Source organism: Perissodus microlepis, chromosome 1 (assembly GCF_051167445.1).
Source record: "Perissodus microlepis isolate ML-2025 ecotype Zambia chromosome 1, ASM5116744v1, whole genome shotgun sequence".
NCBI classification, from domain to species: Eukaryota; Metazoa; Chordata; class Actinopteri; order Cichliformes; family Cichlidae; genus Perissodus; species Perissodus microlepis.
Window position 1 is genome coordinate 3,130,345 of NC_140461.1, and position 18,721 is coordinate 3,149,065.

The 18,721-nt window shown below is 43.6% G+C and overlaps 1 protein-coding gene across 2 annotated transcripts in view; it reads left to right on the forward strand.

The window, feature by feature from the left end:
* Positions 1-18,721, forward strand: part of plekhg4 (pleckstrin homology domain containing, family G (with RhoGef domain) member 4) — an 84,305-nt gene that overhangs the window by 45,033 nt on the left and 20,551 nt on the right. For both annotated transcript variants that reach the window (XM_084926852.1, XM_084926858.1), the window contains exons 2-3: positions 13,810-14,007; positions 15,656-18,578. In XM_084926852.1, the coding sequence (XP_084782978.1) occupies positions 13,810-14,007; positions 15,656-18,578 (3,121 nt within the window). The remainder of the gene's footprint in view (positions 1-13,809; positions 14,008-15,655; positions 18,579-18,721) is intronic.

The following is an 18,721-nucleotide window of genomic DNA, read 5'->3' on the forward strand; positions in this document are numbered from 1 at the left end:
ATATGTTTCTTCTCTGTTATATCAGGTTAAATCCACTCAGATTATGTATCTGTGGACTTGTTAGGTGACTTTTTATCTTTGAGGTGACAGAATTATGACTAGGTGATAATTTGTCTTTAAGATGGACAGATGTGGCTGAAACTGTTTTGGATCAATGTGTTATGAAAAACTGTTGGCAGCTTGTTGCAGGCATCTTTGAGTTAACAAAGTCAAAGATGGTGGAAGCACCTGCAGAAATCTGCAGTAGCAGATTAATGGAGTTCAGAAATCTGCTGCTTCTCTGCACTGGAATTGAAACACATTCAGAATCCACTGAAGGTCATTTGAGGGGAAAACATATTGTCGGCGCATCAGAGAGAGGCTTTCAATTAATCTGCATTGTTTCTGTTTACAGTCCTACCTGCTGCCACTTGAACGTAAGCCGCCCCACCCTGCAGACAGACTTCCTTCATGTCCTGTCTGTAGTTTGGGGTTTAAGGGTGCAGCAGTGTTCATCATGCTGCAGGTTGAGCTTCAGTTTTGGCTCAGTTTGCTGCAGTAATAATTAGGATGTGAAGCAAACACGAGGAACACCTTTGATGTGGGATACTGGGGTTTTGTAATGTGATACACAGATGAACCGTGAGGTTTCATGTGGTTGTCCACACCAGATCCTAGACCAGCTTCTGTTGTTTAAAGTCACCTCAGGCTGAGTTTGAAGATGAACTGAAATATTTAGCTCTGACTGTGTGCAGGTACTTGGGACAGCTCAGTTTTTCTGGCTTTTTGATTTTCTCCTCTTGAGGAGAAGATGTTTCTTGCTTTAGACTTTCCCCCGTCGAGTACCCCTGCAGCTCCTCTGAGCCTCTCAATGGTCTGAGTTTAGCTCGGCCCTTAAATCAAATCGTGTCCCACAGGGACCGGCCATTACCTCTTTCCCCTATAAAGGGCCTTGAAGTTGGGCTTTTTGTCCTCCCCACTCAGCCAGCTGAGCTCAGCTTATTGAGCAGCCTGTCAGCTCTTCGCTGTGAGAAACTTGCAAATCTAATCTCATGTTTTAGAAACTCTGTGTGTCAAGGTCACTGCTCTACGCTATCGGTCTGAGCGCTGTGGCGCCGGACGCCGAGACGTTTTTGTTCCCCTTCAGGTTTGAGAAAGGTTTGTGTTCATGTGGGATGGATGGTGGCTCAGCTGCTGCCTGGCCTCATGAAGGTGTGAACTCCTGTGAAAACACTCCACAGGAGGCAGAAACAAAGACCACAGGCAGTGTGAAAGCAAAGTGAAAGGAGTGTTTGCTTTGAAGCCGAGGACCTCGCTGACTTTAGCTGATTTTATATCACGTCTTTGCTGCTTCCAGTTTAGTTTTGTTGCTCAGGCTTTGTTAGTCTGAGTTTTGTTTCTTCTTCTCTAGTTAAATAATGTATACTACAATACAAACACACTTTTAGTTCTGAAGAGTCAAACTGAAGACATTTCCTGATAATCTGCATTTCATTTCAAGGCATGTTTGCCTCCCATGAATCTGACAGCGTCTGACCTGAGAGATCATCATGGTCACTTTGTTGTGACATTTTATGCTATTATTATTGTGGCAGATTGTGACTGTCAGTTTTAAGTTGCAGCTTCATCAGAGAACAACCTGAGTTCTTCTTCTTTTCTCTTCCTTTGTGCTACAATCACAAGAAAGAAGATTGATGAGATTTTATTGATACCACAATCCCGTAATTGATTTTTCTAATGAATTTTCTATGGGTAAAAAGTAGCCCTGTGCAGGTTTAAAGTGTCAGTGCAGGTGTATTATTCTCTGTCTGAAGGCAGTGAGGAAACGGATTACCAGGTAGGCTTAACTATGAATGCATATGCTCATGACATCATTATTTTGCAATGCACGACTGTGGAGGAAAGTAAACAAAACTTGCCAGTGCTGACAGAACTGATAATCTAAGGCATGCAGTAGAATCAGCTTGGTTCCATGACTTGGTATCGGTTCTCCAGTTTTATTTTTTCCTCCATTAAGACTAAAATCTTGAAACTGAGCCTTCCTGAATGGTGTCCAGAGCGTATGAGTTAAACTCCAGGCTGGTGGTCCCATATCCACTTGCATAACAGCATTTCCGTTTGTTTTTACCTTCCATGCACTCAAAAAGCATGAAAGGTAAAAACACAGAGTTCCAGGTCACTGGAAACAGACCAACTGGAAAACTTCTTCCCAGGTGTGAGATCTGTTTGCAGTGCTAACAGGTGGTGAGAGAAGTTTCAGCTTGTAATGTCGGTGTGAGGGACTCTCATTGGCTGTCGGTGCTTAGGAGTAAGCTTTGTTTCGATGCCAGTTTGATTGGAGTGCTGTGGACGACCTGGCAGATCTGCATTTGCTTTTTCAGTAGCTGATTACCAGCTTTCTTGGCCCTGGTTGCTTCCTGTTAACTTCCTGATGCCTTCCCACTTTGAGTCATGTCGGACTCCGGCAGCAGCAGTAGGCCGCGATCGGCTTTTGGAACTTCCTTTGAAGAATTGAACCTGACTTCTTGGACTGTCTGCACCACACAGCAAGCCTTATTATATTTGTCAGAAAATCCCATCAAATAATTCAAATAGTCACTGTTGATTAAAATATTCACCTGTGGTAACCAAGTGGCATTTTACCAATTAGATGGCGACTTTGAATACCTGAGCAGACTCCGAGCCTGAGGCTGAGGGCTTTGATTTCCTCTGTGTGTGATTGTGGATGTGCATCTGTAGCATTCCTTTCCTATTATCTGTGGATCGCTGCCTGGTACGTCGTCTCATCTGTCATGTTTTCCTCTCATGATGAGTTTACATCTGGGATTTTCAGAATAAAGGCATGCTCATTCTGTTCATTCTTGCTCATCATTTGCAGATTAGACAATTAAAGTCTCATCTGTCTCATACTATCAGGCAGAGGAGACTTTAATTGTCTTCTACTTTAAACAAGCTGCAACAGGTCACAGCAAACAGAAACAAGTCTCTGAATGAGAAAAAGGCAGTTTGTGGTTAGAGGAAATATTGATGAATGGAGCAGGAGATGAAAAACGACACCGTGGAGCTTCCCGATACAGACATGCTTTATTATTTTCACACGGGACTTGTGTGACCCGCAGGCCCTGTTAGATTTGTAATCGTTAAGGAAACAGAGGTTGTCTGCATTTGTAATTTCCACATTTCACCAGAGGTCATCAGATAACATGAAGCTGTTGAAAAGGCTTCACAGACCTCTGAGGCTGTGCTGTGATGAGGGATGTGGAGCCACAGTGACAGAGGCTGCACATCCCTGTGGGACAATCAAACATCTGTCTAGTTTACCGTGTCGAGGTGTTTTTCTGTTAAGGATCGTCACTGATTTCAAAAGCAGCGTGTTTTGTATCAGGGTGGGCCGCCTGTGGTTAGCCGCATCGCAGCAGCGCAACAGAGGAGAAGGAAAATAGCATCTGATTTTTATCTCCCAGCCACAATCGGCAACATGAACTGCCAGACGTGTGTGTGTGTGTCTGTGGTGTGGGTGTTTTTGTTGTGATCAACTGTTGGCTGTGTGTTTCTGCAGAAACCATCTGCACTGAAGATTTCTTAGTGTTCGTCCTGAGTAAGGGAGCCACATCAAATGGATATAAATATGTGAGTGGCATAAGGCTGTTGTTGAACTGTGGTCTTGTGCAAATACAGCTGCAGATATAAGAATATGGATCTTTTTATTTTATGTGCAGAGTGTTGTTTGCATGCAGTGAAGGAGGCCAACACGTACAGTTTATGTCTACAGTTTTGACAGATTTTTGAGCGCTGTGTACCACATAAGATTCGAGGTCAGTAAGCACAACCAGAATTCATACATAAGGCACACGGGAAGGGGCACTGTCGATTTTTTTTTTTTCAGAAAATCAAAGGATTGATTTTAAGTGTGCCTTATTTTCCAAAAAACACGGTAATAACGACGGCCCGCTAGCATGCGCTACCAAAAATTGTGCTTTGGTGCATATCTGACGACGAAAGCCAAACCAGTTCCACACCACTGAAGTTGCAGCATTTTTACAAACCAGTTCTGGTTCATCCGTTTCATACAACCGTCCACTTTTGCCCTTCTCATTCTGCGTCACCGCCATGCTTTTTCCGCCATGTGCGTATGAAAACAAAGGCACTGCGCATGCGCGTTTTACCCATATTCTATCGCGATATTTCATTTTCTTATCATTGCCTAACGTTATAACAGTATTACCGTGAACGGTATGATATAGCCCAGCCATACTCCAGACTAAGGGCAACTGACGGTCATTTTATTTGTTCCATGTCCAAAAAATGAGAGCAACAGTTGTTACCTTCACTCAGTTTGTAAGTGAGCAAACTTACAAATTCAACAGGGATTAAATAATTACTTCCCTCTGCGCACATCACTTCATCCTTTTATTATCATTTCATAGACTTTATGATTGTGGCACAAAACATTGTTTGATGCAAGCAGGACTTAAGAGACCTCGTGCTTTCTTATATATCAACATCACAATGTTCCCTTTCTGCGCCCCTCACATGTGGCTGACTTTGACCAATAGAAGTGCATATCAGGCTTTTCCCCGCAAGGAAATGTGGGAGAAAGGGAAAAATCTCTAGCATTAAAGAAACCTTTGAGGACAGTTTTCTTAATCGGGTGTTTTACTCAATCACTGCTTTGATTGGACAGACTGAGCCTGGCATGAGGTACAGCTTTTTCAGTATCTGGATTGAGCGCGTCTCCGTCACTGGTTGAATTGGTCTGTGCCGTCAGAAATCTCTACTTTTCCTTTAGCTGACAGCTGGCCTGGCCTGTCACTGTTCACGTCTCTGGAACGGGGGGGGGGTTAAAAGGTCATATGTCCTGTGGGTCCCTCGCCTATATAGCTCCTCCCTCCCCATGCCATGTTACCATGATTGGTAACTAAAACAGTCATGACCTCTGCTTTGTGGAACCGTGACCCCCTTTTGTGGCTGGGCTGTTTAAACATGTGAACAGTTTCAGCACGCCGCTGATTCCTGCTCCTCCACACCCAACAGGAACTGGTTTGCCGCTGAGCAGTCAGCCGAACAGTTGGAAGGATGAATCATGACCCTCAGGGGAGACACGGGCTGCCACTAACTATTCATAAAACCAGCTGAACCTGAGATATTACATTAGTTTATCTCAGAGGCTCCATCCTGATTATTAAACAGGAGCCCTTTTCTCTTCCATCCACATGCTCATTTAAAAATGGCACCAAGTACTGACAGCAACAGTGAAACTGACAGAGTAACATCTGAAGAATGAAAGCAAAGCATAACGTGATGGTTGAATGGACATTTTAAATATAGTATAAAGTAGCTACAGAAAAAAGTCTCACAGCAACCAGTAATTAGAAACTTGATTGTTTTTTGGTTTCATAAAGATTTTTGCAGTCAGTGTGCAAACAGTCTCCTGACCTCACTGCCGTGTCTTCTATGATCTATAGACCCTTTCAAGACGTCATTTATATAAAAAAAAAAAAAAACATTAAAAAAGGCCCAAAACTAGCGTGATAAGATGGTTTCAAGACTGCATTTTATCAAATGCAATATAACTTTTGCTCACCACAGATGGAAGCTAAAGTTGATGTTAGAATTTGGGTCGACCTGGTCTGAGCACCAAAAGTGGTCCAAAGAAGGAACGATGGTGAACCAGTGACAAGGTCATGGGCAGCCAAGGCTCACTAATGCACATGTAGAGCGAAGGCTGGCCCGTAGAGCCCGATCCAACCAATTAGGCAGGTCATAATGTCACACCTGATCGGTGAATGGCAACACATGCTGAGTATAAATTAGGCTATCAACCAAGGATGTTCCTGGCGACTCATTTCTTAGTCAACTAAACGTGAGGAAAAAAATGAGACTGACCAACACTCAGATATGAAGTTAAATTTAAGAACCGTTTAATGGAAAATGTCAAAAACGAATAATATTTAACTAGGGCTGCCACGATTAGTCGACTAGTCACGATTACGTCGACTATCAGAATCGTCAACGACTAATTTAATAGTCGACGTGTCGTTTGAAGCTTTGTAAGATCCCAAAAGACGCAGGAATAAGTAGTAGGATTTAAGAGTGTAATAACGGACTGAAACAGAAGATGGCAGCACTGCATGTACAAGGATGCCAGCTGCCGTTAAACCCCGAAGAAGAAGAAACTGTGTCCCAGAATTCATAGCGCAGCCCAGCTCAGTTTACAACAATGGCGGCAGCTAGTTAGTTTTAATATTACTCTTATTATTCTTTCTGGGTCACAAAATAAACGTTTAACATGTTTTCAGGCGAGAATGTAGCTGCGTAAACCTCAAATATCTGCTCAGTTTATCAAGACACCACATATTTCCAAAAGCGCTCCGACGTTTTCGGAGACGTCTGTTACCCACTAGCTCGGGCAAGGCTCACTAGAGCCGTGAGAACACCGGACTCCCGCAAATCGTTTTCAAACCCACCGCAGTCTTTCACTACTCAGGTTAAACATATATGAGTCACTTAGATAACTTACAAATGTTATTGTTTGGCTGTTTTTAGTATTTTATTTGTTCCTGAGTAAATCGATTTGGCTGAGATCAAAGTTATAGTTTTTACACAGCTGAATAAACGTCAAGCAGACAGCTGATTATCAGAAGTGTGAGATGCTCGAGAATATACTCCGGTGTCCCGTTATATTTTAGATAGCAAGGAGTTTATTAAACTTCACCGAAACAATCTGCAGATTTCATTTAAATTTAATAAACTATCATCTTGTCTTTATTTTTAGTAGCACATACCTGAAACACTTAAAGCTGTAAGCTAATGATAGTTATATAAGAGCAGATGCTGCTGGTGCAATAAGCTGTACGTTGTACGTCTAACGGATGATGATCTGATTAGTCGACTAATCGCAAAAATAATCGGTGACTAGTCGACTATCAAAATAATCGGTTGTGGCAGCCCTATATTTAACACATTTTTCAATAATGATTCATGCCGCTTAACTGTGCGGCACCTCACATTGTGCGTTATCAACATTATAGTCCAGACAGATGACGAGCAGTCGTAAATGTTAAAAATGATTTGAAAACATGTTACAACAAAAGATGTTGACGTATTATTAAAATGTGTTAAATTAACATCTGAAAAACTAAAACATTGTGACGGAAAAGTATGATGCTTTGTGCTGTGCACTGAGAATGATGCAGGCTGTTCAAAAGTTCATGCCAACCATTTCAATAAAAGTTCAAATCTAAAACAATAAATCATCCAGCCATTTTCTTCCACTTATCTAAAGTCAGGTCATGGGGGCAGCAGGGAAGCCCAGACTTCCATCTCACCATCTCCTTCTCCGGGATAACGTTGAGCCTTTCCCAGGCCAGCCTATAAATGTTAGCTCTCCAAATTGCCTTGGTTTCACTCCGGGGCTTCCTACTGGCAGCACATGCCTGGCCGGAACACCTTACCCAGGAGGTGACGGGCTTAGTCCTCTCCTTTTGATGTGGAGGAGTGGTGGCCCTTCCCTGAACGCCTCCCGAATGACTGAACTGCTCACCCGATCGCTAAGGCAGAGCCCATCCACCTTTCGGAGAAAGCAAATTTCCACTACTTGTATCAGAGATATCGTTCTAATACTGTTAACAAGAGATCAGGCCAAGAATAACAGATTTTTGGCATTTCCCAACAACCATGGACCATCTGGTTGCAGATAGCTGCATAACATTAAGCATACAATAATGTAGGTGTAATATTTATCCATCCAGCCATTGTTGCCATATGTTCAGGGCTGTCACACTGTGAGAGGCAGGGCATGCTCTGAACAGGTCACCAGACTCATTGTTTTTCCCTTACTCTGTTTGGTCACTAACAAGCTGTTAAACTTGAGGGGGCATCACATGTCTTGGTTAAGTGTAAATATTCCTTATTGGTCCACATATTGCCTGCAGGTTTATGTTTACTGGCTTGCTTACATGCTGTTGCCATTGACAGTGGGTTATTTATAGTGACTTATAGTGTGCTCTATAAAGAACGTGAAGCCCAGTGATTGGCTGGTTGTCAGTAAAATGACGCCTGGTAGTTGATGTCTTTCCTTCAGTTCCTATATCTGCAGTAATAGAGCTTCTGTGGTTTTTCTTCATGCGACCAGCTTTGGACTCCAGTTCCAGCTGGTCGTGGTCTCTGTTGTACAGACACACTGTCCTCTGTCTTCGTAGCGTGGTGTTATCCAAAGGGGTGGTGAAACGCATGAGGTATGCTGATCAGGTTTGTCTGGTCCCTCCCGTTCCGGTTCACAATACCAAAATAATCTCAGTACAGTAAGCTCAGTAACAGAGTTATCTCTGTTTACTTTGCCTGTTTGATCTCTCCACTGTTCCTACACACCTGGAGCTCATGAGTCAGACGGCAAACGATTTGTTTAAATCTTGTCTTAAACTCCAGAATTTCACTTTCAGTCCCACGTCGGCCCAATTATTTTAGGGTTTGACCTCCAATATTTCTGCTTGTTTTTCTGTTTCTTCGCACTGACACTGAATCCATATCACTGCTCAGCCTGAGGCGCAACACAGGAAGGAGCTTAAACCCACTGGTTTGACCTCTGACCTCCTCCTAATTGGTGTGTTTACGTTGTGAAGTGATCTCAGGAGTGAGACTCTTCTGTTGCTGCACTCCGGATTAGAGGCCGAACTGACTGAAACTCTGTAAATCTGAATGAAAGTAAAAGCAGTGTTTTTATCACAGGACTCTGGTGTGTTGAGGATAATGAAGTTATTATTCAGAGTGGGTGGCCTCTCTCTTTCTCCCATGGGAACCTCTCTCAGCCTGCTTTGATGTGGCCCCCTCCCATCATCCTCCTCACCCTCTCAAAGCAAGCCTGAGCTGCAGTCTTAATACTGTAATCCTCGCTTTTATATACATCGTGATTCCTACAGTCTTTTTATGCCGTTACACAACAGAGTAGGTTTACAGTTTATATCAGCAACATAAAAGATGTGAAGTATGTTTAATTGGTTTACTCCTCCTGGACTGTGTCACTGAGGTTTTCTGGTTCTTGAAACGCATATTAATGCATATTAAGAGTCCTAATGCAGAAAAGGAGAGACCATTAGCTCATCGCACCTCAGAGAAGATGATCTAAACATACATTAACATACTGGCCTTATTATGATCAGTTAAGAATGTCTATATTTCACATTTAAAAACCCCCCCAAAAAACACATTTTTAAATATCTCTTACATATGCATGCTGTATTTTCACAGTGCTTTCTTACTTGTAGGCCATAGACAGTATAAGATATGAATGTAGTAAATACGAACTGTCCATGGTTTACAAAACGATCTGAAGTTTGGCGGTGCAGCGATGAATCTGTAAATTTCTGTCGTTGATGAAGCTGCCAGCTTTGTGTCAGTGTCACGTCAGCAGAGACGTCCATCAGTGCCCATTTATTTTCACTCCGGTTGTAACTTTTGGAGCGCTGCTGTGTTTACGATCGGTCTCTGTTTGCATCAGCACTTTAAACTCATGATCGTCCACAACCTGCCGCGGTGCTTTTCAGCAGCACAAAAATCCCCCCCCCCAGTCCCCTGTCCCCCTGCACCAGCTGTCATCTGATATCCTGCTGCTAATATTGGCCTCAGTGTTGCATTTGGCTGCCAGTTGTCGCCTGATTCACATCCAGAATATTCAGCTGAGGCTGAAGGGGAACGCTGGCTGAGCAGGACGACACAACTGGAAACAGAGGGAAACTGTTAGTGACATCACCGCAGGGTCAGTTCAACAGGTCTGTGGGCGCAAATACGGCCGATAACCAGAAGCGTCAAACTTTACAGTCAGGACAAAGTAAAATAAGGAGAATTTAAACGCTAAAGAAGCTGCTTAGAAAAACAGAAAAAATAATGTTCAATTTTTTTTAAAATTTATTTTATTTTATTTTATTTTATTTTTGCTGTGATGCAGTGACGTAATCTCTGCATCTGAGACTCATACAGCAGATAAATAAGACTCTGATGTTGATCGTGGTGCTGTCTTACATCAGACTGTTTGAAGCTTCTGTCTGTGCTGTGAAAAAGAAAACACAAACAGAGTCACTCAGTTATACATTCTGTCATATTTGTAGTTTTTACATCTTTCTGATTAAACTATTATGAATTTATTAGCAAATTAGGAATAACCTATGTTGTCAGGATTATATCCATGATTTAGTCAACACTGGTTGTCTTTAAACTGAACTTGGACTTGAGTTCATTGCCGATGTTGTGCTTACATTCAATAGAAAAAGATGCTGGTGCATTAAAAAGCATGACATAAGCTTTTGTGACTTAAACAACTGTCACCTGTACGTCTCCAGTCGTTGAAGGTTGATGAAATGCAGTGATGAAATATGCTTTTAGATTTTCTTTCGCAACTCGGTGTGACTCATGGTATCAGTTTAGTATGAAGACACACTGAAGGCGTCCTTTATCACAGAGATCATGGATGATGCACAAACTCTGTCATGCTGTTATCTGCAGTGATCTGGATTTCTGTAACGGTTCCAGAAATCATCAACAAAATGTGCCGAAGTGTGCAGCTGAGAACGGCGAGCATGTCTCCCATTTTCCCCCCTCCCTGCACTGCTACCAGAGATGATCTCAACTGATTTATGTTAAAACTGCTTGATTACAGCAGGAGTCATGCGCTTATTTGGGTCAGTACTTTAATCTGAGTATTCACAAACTTAAACAAGACGCAGCTTTCACTCAAGAACGTGTTTTACAAGAAGCATTTAGAACTTTAAGTGAAATGTGAATGAAAGACGTGTTCATCAGGATGTGACTTTGATCTTGCAATGTGGCGGTTTGTAGCAAAGTGAGAAGTGACTGCTATAAGGGTCAGCACCTCTCAGTCAGAGGCCACATTTCTCTCTTGGAAAATGGTGGATTGCTCCTTCTGGGAATCGAGGAACGTTGCTGCACCAACCAAGGGAGTGCAGATATCTCTAGAGATGGTGGAGCATGACATGGGTAAGTAGAGGTAGCATGAGGCATTGTACCAGACTGTTGTGGAGAAGAGAAAGTGGAGCCAGTTGATCTTTGTTCCGGCCTTCAACTGTGCTCGTGAGCTGTGGTGGACAAAAGCAGCCAAACTGAGCTCAGCCTTAAATTTTCCAAACAACCCCAACTGGGAGTAAACAACGGGATTGACCTTCAATTCATGAGAGATTATATATCTTGTCTAGTCTGGGAGCAACTTGGATGCCCTGGGAAGAACTGGAAAACATTATTGGGAGGAGATATCTGGAATGTCCTGCTCAGCCTGCTGCTGCCATAGCAGACCGGATAAGGATGGATGGATGGTTTTGGACGTGGGTTTGGACTGGACTTGGGCAGCTCCGGGCTGCCCCTCCCCCTCTCTCTGTATCTTCCTCTCTCTGCACAATGCTGTCAAATAAAGACTTAAAATGCCAAAAATAAACCAGAGAGAGAGAAAGAGAGAGAGAGAGAGAGAGAGAGCTTTTGTAGCAATTATCTTGTTTTCATAACCATCGGATGCCAAAATCACTCATGACATTAAAATTAGTTGCCCAACCCCAGTCTTATATTAAACTCGCATGCCTCCTTGTAGACTCAGACCAGCTGTTGCCTTTGGTCCCCAAGGCCAGGCGACAGACAGACTCCACTTCAAGCTTCAGCTGATAATCACACGAGCTGCCCTCGTATCCACTTTTAAAGCTTATAAAACAGCTTTTTATGTATTTTACGACAAGTTATGTATCAGTCTCGATTACTGAGAGTGTCTGTATTTTTTATAATGTGCTGCGTTTGTTTAACTTTTCTTGGATGTATAGCTGTAAAGCACTTGGTAAACCTGTTTTTAACTTCATTATGAATACAGTTAATTATCAGGGATGGGCATTTCAGCTATCTGGAACTATTACACTGTTCTTTCAAGAACGCGCTCCACCCCAAACCACTCTCCAGTGACGCTGTGCATAGTTCTGTATAGTTGTGCAATTCATCAAAATGTAATCTTGGTTACAATCCTGGTTTCCAGCGACTATGAAAGCAAGACATTTGACATGAAACAATTACCGTTCCTTTTTTCTGTCTTCAGTTCCCCACTCATTTATTCTTTGACACCCCCCCCCCCCCCCCCCCACTCGGTCAAAAGAAGAAAAAAAAGAGAGGCTGTGGCAGGTTTCATTCAACTCATGCCAAAACCTCTTTTTCCTTTATTTTTCTGACACTTGGCACTCCATCCCACCACACTTTACCCTGGTGTGTTGGTGTGTTGAGCTGTGTTAGCGTCACCTTTATTTCCATAGAAACGTCCTTCCTAGCGGTGCTAAAAACACAGGAAAATATGAAAAGTGTTTTTTTTTTTGTTTTTTTTTTATATTTAAAACTGAATGCCGATAATTGTCCACTGCAGATCTTTAATGGTTTCTGTTGTGTTACTTCCTCTTCACGGTGAAGAGTTGGTTGAAAATTTGATTTTCTTATCGCTTCCTTGCTGGTTTGTAGCTGCAGGTGCTTCTCAGGTGCTGCATAGCGGCGACCTGCTGCTCCTGGATCGTTAACTACAGGAAAAGGAGGAAAACTGAGCTTATTTGTCTGTATGAGTGAAGCCGACGCTGAGGGTGGAGCTGCCAGTCAGTGTGCTTCCGCCTGGAAGGTTAAACATGTTGAATTAAAGAGGAGGAAGAGGAGGCATGGACACACACACCTCAGAGGGCTGTCTGGAGCCAGACGGGGTGCGGATATTTTTACCTGACCAGTCGCCGCTACTTCCAGACCAGTGGATCCAGTTACCGCTGCAGACGGGGCCTCCCAGCCACACCTCCAGGGCCTGCCTTCTGTGCTTGGCCTTAAACATTAATCAAATGTGTCAATTGGAAGCACACATGAGTGTGAGAGCAGCTTTACGGACACATGACAGCTGACTGTGGAGGTGCAGCACACTCACATGACGTGTGGTCATAGCGGGAGAGGAAGCTGCTGTGGTCTCCGAGGCGATCCGATCAGTCCCTTTGATCATTCTGAACAGATGGGAACAGAGGAGCTGTTGTCTGTTCTGGAATGTGATGCAGAGGTGTGGCGTTTTTAAAGACAACAGCTGGATGTTCTGCAGACACACACTCACATGTTCTCTCCTGTATCCTCTGCAGTTTGGGCTGTTCTACTGCTGATTGTGACACACACAGCCCAGCATTAAGGCCACGTGAGCTGAAGCTGATTATTCTTTAATACCATGAAAGGACCTTTTGTTGGTCTGAGCGGCTCATTATAGAGCGATTTGGTTGAGAGACGTCTTTTATCAGCAGCATGATAAAATCAGGACAGAGGAGCCAGAGAGGACTTCCTTAAACTAACAAATAAACAAAACAGTCAGTCTGCATCAGATACTGTACTGTACAGCGCACAGTAAAAGTAAACTTGGAAAGAATTAGGCCTGCACATTGTTTTCAGCGTCAGCGCAACTGTTTTATTATCCGTCTCTTAACGCAGGGTAGTAAGTTTGACGAGTGAGTTTGACATTGCTGTTTTGCAATCTCCACCTTTCAGGAAAACATGCCAGCATTGATTGTTTGATAAGCACAGAGGCATAAAATTCAGATGGTGATGACAATTTCTTACCAGCTCTCAACTTCAATCCAAAGTTGAGATGTTATCGTGTCGTCTGAAGCTCAGATTAAAGAAGATTGAAACCTTGTGTGTTTAAAGGTTGTTCTGTAGTGTGTCTGATTTTTGGATCTGAAAATGTGAAAATCTCATTTGTGGCATCTGTTAAAGTGTAGCAGAGCTCTTAGATTTGCCAGCTGAAATAAATTACCTTTGAAGTAAAACGTCTCTTACTCTTTGCAGGACTCTGAATCTTTGGACCGGTGCATCCAGTCGGCTCTGGCAGCCCTCTACCCACCCTTCCAAGCCACATCCCCAACTGTCCTCTGTCAGGTCCTCAGCGTTGTGGAGCGCTGTTACCGAGGAGACGGCCTCCGCTACCACCTCCACTTCCTGCTGCCGGCAAAGCAGTTCTTACAAAACCTCCAGCAGGATGCCTGTGTGAGTATCTCTGCATTTCCCCGAGTAATCTCATCACACCTTTAAGCGTCCTTAACTTACGCTCAGTGTCTGTTTGTTGTGGATTCCCTCTGCTGTAGTCTGTTGTTACATCAGGTTGGATGGTGGACACAAGAACAGACAGGAATCTCTGCACAGATTATCACTGTTTCTGAATCGAACGACTCACAGAATATTCGTGTCTGTTCCTGCCTGTCGTACGTGTTCGACTCCAAAGCTCACGTGCTCGCTGCTGGGCGTTCACGTCCCGTCAGATTTGGGGAGGCTCTGCTGCTCTTTAGTTTGCGTGTTTTTCTTCTTGATGCAACTTTTGACTGTAAATGAACAGAAAATGTCAGACTGTTTGAGGGACTCATTAACTGAGCAGCTACAGCAGCCTAAGTGGATACAGATGTGCCACAGCTGCCAAACATGGACTTTGAAACACTGTTCTCTTGTTAAAAAATATTATATATACCTGCCCTTCAAAATAAGCTTTTGTATTTTTTCACTTTTTGTATTTTTTTGTATTTTTTCACTTTTGTTAATGAGGCTATGCAAAATTTTCCAAGTCACAGGCCCTCAGAATACAGAGGAGTGGGTTTAAATGAAGTCTCAGGATCACTGCATGATCTGAATAGCGGATGAAGATGCAGAACTTTTAGTTTCCCCTCTAAAGTTTAGTAAACCAATTAAAAGGGACGTGGCTTCTTATGTCAGAGAAAATTGTCACAAGCTGAACAGGAGATGGTGCAACAACCTGCAGACAGATCATCCGTGGATCGTCTGTGTCCTTCACGAACTTTGAAAATCTTCAGGGCCTAAAGTTGTTTGATCATCATGTTGAGGCTGTTATATACAACAGTGTGGTTTCTTCATTTCACAGTGAAATTCACAAGTTTTAAAATGGAGCTGTTGGAATGTTTTGACCAGCCACCTGCCCTCCGTGCTCCAGTGCTCGTTTCTGTTCCTCCGTGCCAGGGATGTCCAGTTGATTTTACAACGTGGGCCACATGGAGCCCACTTTCATCTTAAGTGGGTCGGATCAGTGAATCTCTTGTGTATGGCAGTGAAAAGAAGTTTGACTACACATTGCAATTTCAGAATTTTGTGTTTTTCTACCTGTTAAAGGAATTTCGCTTCATTAAAGAAAGATATTCCAAAATTTATCCTCTTCTTCACCTTTTCCAACATGCTCCAGTGGGACAGGTTGGAGTCTGTGCTCCTCATGTTGGACACCCCTGCTCTATGCCATAGATGTTAAATTAGTGCAGGTTTTGCTGTTAAAACTATGATGTATCCTGTGATACTGATGCTCAAAGTTAGCAAGATTTTAGCTTTACATTGTTACACATGGAGAGATGTAGTTGCAACTTATACCCGTGTGCTTTTAGGGCAAGTTATTTGACAATGAAGGTAAACTTTTGCATGATTTCTTTAAAGAGATTAAAGTTATTGTAAGAGATAAATCAGCTGATTCTGAGGGGATCAGGTGGGAACTTTGCTCAGATTTAATTGAATCTCTGTGGTTGCTCTGTTTGGTTCCCATATTTGGAGAAGGTGTTAGTTTGCACCCATACAGATGATATTCTTCAGAACCAGGATTTTAATGACGCTCTGTCTTGACTGTGATGCTCTCTTCTCTCCTCAGCTGCAGTACTGTGGTTTCCTGTTTCGTCATGAAGGCTGGCCTTTGTGCATCCACGAGAAGGTAGTCGTTCAGCTCAGTCATCTGGACCCACGCCGCCTCCGTCCAGGAGACTTCTACCTGCTGGTTTCTCCTTCTGCAGCCCCACCCCCTCCTCGAGCACACAGGGCCTCCTGGAGGGGTGACATCCCGTTAAAACCGCGCCTGCTCCTGTGCAGCAAGTCGGCCGGCAGCCATCATGTGGAGCAGCAGGAGGTGTCTGGCGTAGCTCTGCAGTCTCTCTTTAGCATGGCCTGGTTAGACTCCGTCAACAGGGAGAGGGAGCAGCGCGGAGCATCCAGGTTGGAGCGCTGCCTCCTCTCCGGCCACGGAGACGTCTTTAGGGTCCCCTGGGAGGATCTGGTCTACCCACAATTCATCAGTCGGCCCTGTGCTGCTCCGAAGGAGGACCAGGACTCCTCCATTAAGGGCAAAGATGTGGCAATCAAGACATCATCTGACAACAACAGAGAAGCAACCTCTTCAAGTGATGTGAAGCACCTCCCATCTTCGCCTAAAACCGACCAATCACCAGCAAATAGTGGGGGCGAGGACTCGGAGGGGGAGTACGTGGAGCTGACGGAGCTCCCGCTTCCTCGCTTCTCCCCACAGAAAGGCTCTTTAACCCAGTCCATCAGCCTGCAGCACCGAGCCAGGACAAGTACACATACCACCACACACACACTGTCTGCTGCTACTGCACACACTCCTCAAACCACCAACATACACTCTGCTGCTTCCACACTCACTGCTCACGCACACAGCAACTTCCCGCAGCCCTGTGAGGATGCAACCTGCAGGCTCATGGAAGAGAGCATCCACCAGGACCACCGTGAAGCTGTGGTCCCGACCCCCTTCTCCTCCTCTGCCCCTCCTGAAGTCACAGGAACATCCATCTGTGAATCGGAAGAAACAAAAGGTACTGACACAGGCACAAATCTGAACACTAAACCTGAAACCTGCGCAGAAATGAGCGTGGAGGAGGGGGGGGAGGAGCGAAGTAACAAGGAGGAAGCTGTAATTTCAGCTGCTGAGGAAGAAGAGGAGGTGCCAAAGGAGGAAGAGTTCCCAAGTGATGAGGAGGAAGCTGAAAGTGAAGATACAGAGGGAGATGGAGAAGACGAGTTGAATGAAGATGGAGAAGATGAGGTAGAAGAAGGCCCAGAGGAAGTAGAGGTCGAGGAGGAGATTCAGGTTATGATTGTGCAACAAAGTAAAGAAAGAAATGAGGATGAGGAAATGGTGACAGAAGATGCAAGAGGAGGAGAGACAGAAGAAGAAAAGGGATGTGGAGAGGTTCACACAGATAAAGACTCTTATTTTGAAAGTGACGCAAAACAAAAGCAATCTGAGGACTTTTATTTAAAAAATAACACACAACAAGCACACTCCATCAACTCGGTAACAGAAACAGATTATAAAGACTCTTATTCTGAAAATAGCACAAAACAGAAACACTGGGAGGGCTCTTATTCTGAAAGCAAAACTACAGAACCACACTACGAGGACTCTTATTCTGAAAACATAAAACCAGTAAAAACCTCAAATTCTAAAAGTGATGCACAGCAATCGCACTCCAGTAACTCTTGCTTTGAAAATTGCAAAACACAAATACATTCTGAGGAATCTTATTCTGAAAGAATAGCTACAGAATCATATTGCAAGGACTGTTATCCTGAAAATAACAAACAACCACTACACACTGAGCACTCTTATTCTGAAAACACAGCACCAGAAACACACTCCTTGGACTCTTATTCTGAAAACACAGCACCAGAAACACACTCTGTGGACTATTCGGAAAACATAAAAAACGTAGACTCAGAAACCTTATATCCTGAAAATGCCACACAGCGTGCACACGCTGTTGACTCTTATTTTGAAAGTAACAAACCACAAAGTAACTCTGAGCAGTCTTATTTTGAAAACATAGCTACAGAGTCATGTTGCGAGGACTGTTATCCTGAAAATAACAAACAACCACACATTCAGGACTCTTATTCTGAAAACACAGTACTAGAAACATACTCGGTGGACTCTCATTCTGAAAACACAGTACGAGAAGCACATTACAAAGACTCTTATTCTGAAAGTGACACTAAACAGACAGACTCCAGTGACTTTAATTCTGAAAATAACAAGCAAGAGATGGCAAGAGACTCTTATTCTGAAGGCAACATAAAAGAAACAGACACTGAGGGCTCGTATTCTGAAAACACAGCACCAGAAACGCACTTTGTGGACTATTATTCTGAAAGTACAGCAAGAGAACGACACGCTGACTCAGAAAAAAATAAACAGCGTCACACTGAGTGCTGTTATTTTGAAAAAACAGCAACAGAACCATATTACAAGGACTCTTATTCTGAAAAACAGACACAGCACACATGCTCTGAAGGGCCCAGCACAGGATACAAGCAGATCAAGGATTTGTTTTCTGAAAACAGCACACATCTAACACAACACAGGGACTCTTATTGTGAAAGCAACACACTGCAAACACATCAAGGAACTTTTAATTCTGAAAAAGAAACACAACCTCAGAGCTCTTCTGAAAATAATACAGAAGACTCTCACTTAGCAAGCACATATTCCGAAAGTACACCTGACCCTGGGGACTCTTATTCTAAAAATAAAGCACATTGCGATGACTTTTATTCTGAAAGCAGTGCACTTCAGGGACCCACAGAAGAATCTGATCAATCCAGTACTGGTGAGAATAATGCGGAGGAGTGTAAAACACTGCACTGCGCCTCCACACCAGCAGCACATCAAAACTTGCTTCCGACAAACGCTGAGGAGTCCAACAGTGGACAGGAAGTCCAAAAAGAAGAGGAGCGGTGGAGTTGTGAGGAGGCTGCTGGAGCTTCAGAGTGTCACACTGAAGGTACATGAACCCGTTTCTCCTCCTCAGTACATTTTCCTCTCCTGCTTTTCCTCCCACAGACCATCAGACTCACTCTTTCTCCTCCTTTATCACATCCTCCTCCTCCTCTCCTCATTGGCTGAGTGGTTCCTCCTTTGCATCTC